Genomic DNA, 6,696 nt, shown 5'->3' on the forward strand with positions numbered 1-6,696 from the left:
AAGAAAGAAATGAAATAAATTATAAAATAAACTATCTAAGCCGTTGTAGTTGTCTCATTGTGAATTTGCCACAAGCGTTCAACACATAATTTTATGTCTCTTCCTTATCTTTCTCTCTGTCCTCCGCCGTTATTTCTCTCTCTCTCTCTCTCTTCCTACCTCCCGTTACTTATATTTCTCACAAACTCAAAAGGGATTACTATACCCTGGAAAACCTTCCAAACCTCACTAAACCTCCCGTATGTACCATGGTTGTTTTGTGTACCACTCTACCATTGTACGATGGTCGTGTTGTGTTAAGCCACTTCAATTGGGAATAACTTGTCAGTTCGTATTAGTTTTCACTTGATCCTATCCCTTCTACTTCTCTCCTCTCATTCCCCCTCCTTCTACCCTCCTATCTTTTTTCTTTCCCATCTCAATCCTCTGCCCCCTTACTATAACTCTTTCTCACCCCCTCCCTTTCCTCATCCTGATTCCAATAATACTCTCTCCCCCCTCTCTCTCTCTTTCTCCTCTCATGCCTCTCCCTTTCTCTTTTATCCAATCTTTATCTCTTTCCCTTCATTCTTCTTCTCCTCTCTTTCCTCGCCTACTTTTCTTTCACTTCCCCTCTCTTACCTCTTTCTTCCCTTCCGTACTCCCCCCCCACACCCACCCGCCTCTTTTACCCACCTCTTCATCTCGTTCTTCTTTCCCTCTCTTACCTGTTTCCTCCCTCTCTTACCTCTTTCCTCCCTCTTTTACCTCTTTCCTCGCTTTTCGATCACTGTGACTCTTTTATACCCTCTTTATCTCTTCCCTTTTCTCTCCTCTCTTCCCCCGCCTACTTTTCTTTCACTTTCCCCTCTCTTTACGTATGCCTTCCGTTTCGTACTCCTTCACCGTCTCTTTTACCCCCTCTTTATCTCTTGGCCCTCTCTCTCCTCGTCTGCTTTTCTTTCACTTTCCCCTACTTTCAGTATTTCTAACCCATATCCTTGAAGCATGTCAAAGGCTTGAAGTGTGTCACAGCGTGGGATTTGGTTTCGTGACATCTTGTCTCCTTGTGGTGGGAAGAGGGAGAAAAGAGAAAAGGGAGAGGAAAAGAAGGAAGAAGAGGAAGAAGAAGAAGAAGAAGAAGAAGAAGAAGAGAAAAAAGAAGAAGAGGAAGAAGAAGAGAAAGAAGAAGAAGAAGAGGAAGAAGGAGAAGAAGAAGAAGAAGAAGGAGAAGAGAAAGAAGAGATAAGTAAAAGAATTGAGAAGGAGGGACATAGGAGGAGAGAAGAGAGAGATAGGAGAGATGGGGTGAGAGGAAGTAATAGAAGAAGAGGTAGGAAGAAGGAGGGAGAGGAAGTGAAAGTGGAGATGGGAGAGGAGAAGAGACAGGCGAAGAGACACAAAAGCTCTTGTCGAAATTAGAAAAAAAGGAAAGAAATTGCGGATTGACAATTCTCATGATTTTCAAATATTTACTCATATGAAAGAAGAAAAAATTAAAAAAATTACACCGCAAAAATTTTTCAGTTACGTTATGTACTTCTCGAGATATGCGCATTTTAACGCGAGCGAAAGATGTGGCAACAGTGCATGGCTAGCGATACGTCATTCCATAGTTAGGCGAGTAGGTATACCTACTATACGCATGTGATTCTAGCGCACTTGTTACTTTCCTTATCCTATAGGAAAGTAATGTAATCGGGTCAAATTTTCGATGGTCAGTTTTTAGTGTCAAAACACGTTTTGAGGTCCCTAGACCCTAAATCCAAAGTTTCAGCCATTGGTCCGTGTGTCTGTCTGTGTCTGTCTGTGTGCCTGTCTGACTGTAAACAAAGTCTGTGTGTAAATATCTCGAGAACGGTAAGAGATAGAGACTTGAAATTTAGTATGTAGCTCTCAAATGTGACAAGATTGCGACACGAAACTTTTGGTTAATTTACAATATCTCTAACCGTTTTGTCGCTATAGCTGAAAACCGCCAAAAAACGGTCGAAATCTGTCAAAAGCGGTCCAAAATACCTTTTGTAGCTATAGCTGAAAACCGCCAAAAAACGGTCGAAATCTGTCCAAAAGCGGTCAAAATACCGCCAAGCGCAGCAACCATCTCAAAAAACGGTTTTGGCCAAAAAAAACGGTCGAAATCTGTCCAAAAGCGGTCAAAATACCGCCAAGCGCAGCAACCATCTCAACCAAACGTTTTGTGTTGCATCCTATCACATTTGTGAACTACATACCAAATTTCAAGTCTCTTTAGCTTTTGCCGTTCCCGAGATATTGTTAAATTACACCGAAAACCGCCAAAAAGCGGTAAAATGCCGCCAACCGTTGCACCGATCCTAACCAGTTCTAGAGATATTGTTAAATTACCCGGAAAACCGCCAAAAAGCGGTAAAATGCCGCCAAACGTTGCACCGATCTTAACCAAAAGTTTCGTGTCGCATCCTTGTCGAACATAATCACGAAATCACATAGGTACGATATGTACATAGGCACGATAGGTGATGGGTAACATACCTATTATTAAAAACAGATAAACAAAATACAGTCGAACCTGGATAAACGAGAATCCAAGGGACCAGCTCATTACTTTTTTCGTTTAAGGCGGTTTAATACAACATTTTCTCGTTTATAAAGGTTTAGCAAAGTGGAAGAGCAAACTGATGAAAGCATGACAAATTTAAACAAGTTAAGAACAAATGCTGATTTATAGAGGTACCTAATTTTAAAGTTAAAAAACGCGTCCCGAATTTTTTCTGGGACAAAAACGGAAATTCGGGACAAAACGCCCCAAAATGAAAAACTGAACGGGACGCGGACACCCCCTGAAATTCGGGACTGTCCCGGCCAATTCGGGACGTTTGGCAAGCCTACCTATAATTAATAAATTAATATCTAAAATCCAGAATTGAAAGCAACTCCGACTTCATAAAACACAGTCTAAAACTAAGTCGCTTTTTCTCCGCCAGATCGCACCACCGTCGTCTCCTCCACATACGGTGACACGAACAGTCTGGACGCAGGTGACACAGGGAGTCTAGTAGGTATTGGCGGCTCCACCAATAGGAAATCAGAAGATGCCCATCCCCTGCTGGATTTCGGTCCGCCTGACACTCCGCCTCCTCCGTTCCATTCCCTGTCCAAACCGTCCAGCAGTACCGTGTCCAAAGCTGAGAGCCCGGTAAGTATCCGAATAGAATAGAATAGAATAAAATAAAATAGAACAAAATATATCTTGTTTATCCTGCCAGAATAGAACTAAAAAGTCCCTTTACCCCAGCAGTCTAAACAAGGTCTCGTATTAGTAACATAGTATAAGTAACATTAGTAACATAGTACAGATACATATTATTATTATTATTTAACTCTTTTTATTTGGAATATTTACAAAAGTATAGGTACAATAAATATATACAGAACAACAAGATTAACAAAAGATGGGTGTGAACACCTTTTTCACACTCTTTTTCTACTCCCCTATTATCTTCTTGTAGCCCAAGGTAAAAAAAAGGTTTTGTTCACTTTTTTTTCGTCTCTTACTGTAGACTTAGGTAAAAGTTTTTTTTTTTTTTTTAAGTAAGAAATAGATGTAGATATTATATAATTTATGTATTTTCCTATGTACATATCTAGGTACTTATTTGCCTATGTATTTACCCATATAATATTATTTACTTATTTTCTTAGGTATCTTTTTATTTACCTATAAAGAGGGCAAGGCATGAAAAACGTCGAAAAACAGAAAATGCTGAATAACTCCGCCCCTGTTGAAAATCACACCCGAACAAATAGATTTTTCTGGTAGCCCTTTAGGCCCTGCATCAACCCTCAACCGTTGTACAGTTGTTCGCGGGACACCCTGTATATATTTTCGAATAGGAGTTTCATCCCCTCCATTTGATGCTTGGGATGTAAAACATCAAATTTACATTTAGATTAGGGCGGAAATTTTCTCCCTCTACTCTCGAGGACCGAATTTCCTGTTGAAGGTTTTTTCCTATTTTGACTTTTTCATGTATTACAAGTATTTCTACCTATGAACTTCTATATAATTCCCTATGTTTATGTACTTTCTTATATAGGTACTTCCTTTTCCTTAATACCTACGAGAATGTACCTATGTACCTACTGGTGAGACTTTTCAAAAGAGGAAGCTCTTAACCCGCTTTTTTCTGAGTAGATCGGTACACAGTCTGATTTTTGAAAGGTTTGATAGAGGGAAAACTGTAATAACGGTGCGGGTCTTAATAAATAAAAGGTATCATCTCGAAATTAAACTTCAATTCTTGAAGAAAGAAAGACAGGATAGGAGGAAGCCGGTCGTTCAGAGAATCTTATTTGTTTATAATAAAGAACTACTCATTTTATTTTTATAAATATAGGTAGGTAATATAATTATTTTTACGTTTTCTTCTTATTTTCCAGCAAGAAACAAATGATGGCGGCTCAGAGAATACGAAAGAGGAGGCGATCACATCCGAAGTGGAAATCCCGAGTGAATACGATGGAGTTTAATTTTTAATTCAATTTTGCCAGGTTCCGTTCAGTTTTATTCACTTGTACTTGTTCTATTTTCATAATAATATTATTTTACTATTTTCATTTACTTTTCTTCTTTTTTTTTTCCAGCAAGAAACAAATGATGGCGGCTCAGAGAATACGAAAGAGGAGGCGATCACATCCGAAGTGGAAATCCCGAGTGAATACGAATGCTGCTATTGTACTGCTAAGGTAAGGCGGCGTGTGTTTTTATTCCTTACTAGCGTCATTTTTTTTTTCCTTTTAGGTGATTTAACACTACGGACAGTAGGTCGTTTGCGCAGCGCTTTCATCCACGAAACATACTCGTAAACGATAGAAATTGGCACCTACATAGTTTCAGTATTGTAGTTTAAAGCTTTATTTAAAGTAGTACCCACCAGCCGCCACCAGTCACATTTTCGACAGGAACATTGTTTCTCAACAATCCAGAAATGTTTTTGCAACAATCCAACCATTTTTAACTTCCCACTTTTCCAGAATTAAGTATCCAAAACTAAATGTCAGCCCAAAGCGATCACCCTAGTTAGGGCTGATTGAGAGGCTGACGAAAAACGCCGACCCCGTCTGTACACGGGGAATAGGTGAAGAGAAGAAGTATTTCAATTTTAGTAAGTAATGAGTGCCTATTTAATCGACCGACGATTAGTTATTTTCTCAAATCACTTTTTTTAATCACCCAAACTGTAACGGCCTCAGGTTCCTTCGCGCATACACCTCCGCGCAAAGTACGCTCAGTCGAACCCTCAACCTTCGGCGTACAAATCCGCCGAACTGTGTAACGGTTCGAAACCGATTCAACCGTCATCGGACGATGCACCAAACATCCCGTGAACTTTCGTTGACTTCTACGAAGACCGAATAGTATGACCGCCCGTTTTTCTGTTCTGATTATGCAATGTGCCACACACCCCGTGACATGCAACGTGTTAAGGGAAAACAATAACGAGGCACTACGTTGCGTGATGCATGAGTAATTCAAAATGGCGGTCGTGTCGAACTTCGTTCCGCCTGACGGAGAAAGAACAATAGCTTTCTAATATGCCGAGATTGCTTTCTACAGCTACGCCAGGGATAAATTTGACTTGCTAATAAAGTTGTACGTTGAAATTTGATAGGTAATAGATATCTACATAATGCCAATTCATTTAGGTATTTCTTTCATAAATGACAGATGCAAAGGTGTTTTTCCAAAGTCAATACTGACTATCAAAAGAAATTCTACTTGACTTCCTCCGTTTCAATGGATACAAAGGTACTAGATAGGTTAGTAGGTATGCTCTACTTTGAAATGAAAATGCTCGCTTTTAGCCTTGGAGGGTAGCGTGCTTGTCTTCAGGTTGAGGGCTAGCCTGAGGCGAACTTTATCTTAAACAAGTTCACACACATAAGGTTCGTTCTCTGAACGGCTGGCTTTCTCCTCTCCTATCTTCTTTTTGATTCCGTTCTTACCTCTATCTCCCTACAAAAAAAAAAAAAAAAAAAAAAAAAAAAACCCTATGGAAGCAGAATTTTTACTTTTTCTTGTTGGTTTTACTTATTATGTATCATTATCATTTTTTCTTCGTTGTTCTTTGTTAAAAGAAAGATTGATTTTGAATTTTGAATTCACTGTGAGTTAAGAGCAAAATTTAGAAAACCGCTTTTTTTTGCAAGCTGGCTGCGGAGTGAAGTTGTGTGCAAGCGACTTTTTCATGTTTTTTGTTGTATGGAGAGAGGTTGATTTTGAAAAGTGCTTTCTCGCAATTTTGGACCTTTTTTTCTTTTTTGTATTAGAAGTGGTTGGTTGATTGAAGTTTGTCAAACAGTGGCAACCGCGACATTTGAAGACGGCTTGGCCAGCCTAGTTAGCTTAGTTGGTAGTGCGTCTGCCTTGTAAGCGCTAGGCCGCGGGTTCGATTCCCGCCCGGGGCGGATTTTATCCTGATGAGATAATGTTCGTTCTCGGAACGGCTGGCTTTCTCCTATCCTGTCTTCCTTCTCTCTTCGATTTCGGGACGATAAGACCATAGCAGTTACAGTTCCCTCTGTCAAACCTCTTAAAAAAAAAAAAACCTACGTCAATAGTTTGAAGAGACGCCCGGCATAAATCAACACGGAACAGAGTTTTGATGTTTTACTGATTTTTTTTTTTTTTTTTTTTTTTTTTTTTTTTTTTTATTTTATGTTAAAATTTTTTTT

The 6,696-nt window shown here is 39.4% G+C and overlaps 1 protein-coding gene across 1 annotated transcript in view; it reads left to right on the forward strand.

Moving 5' to 3' along the window:
• LOC103517836 (potassium voltage-gated channel protein Shab-like) overlaps positions 1-5,349 on the forward strand; it is a 15,288-nt gene extending 9,939 nt beyond the window's left edge. Inside the window, exons 3-6 of the mRNA XM_017447597.2 lie at positions 2,946-3,157; positions 4,402-4,485; positions 4,606-4,707; positions 5,215-5,349. Coding sequence (XP_017303086.1) covers positions 2,946-3,157; positions 4,402-4,485; positions 4,606-4,707; positions 5,215-5,349 — 533 coding nt within the window. The remainder of the gene's footprint in view (positions 1-2,945; positions 3,158-4,401; positions 4,486-4,605; positions 4,708-5,214) is intronic.
• The last annotated feature ends 1,347 nt before the right edge of the window (positions 5,350-6,696 follow it).

This window comes from Diaphorina citri, unplaced genomic scaffold (assembly GCF_000475195.1).
Source record: "Diaphorina citri unplaced genomic scaffold, Diaci psyllid genome assembly version 1.1 scaffold1988, whole genome shotgun sequence".
NCBI classification, from domain to species: Eukaryota; Metazoa; Arthropoda; class Insecta; order Hemiptera; family Psyllidae; genus Diaphorina; species Diaphorina citri.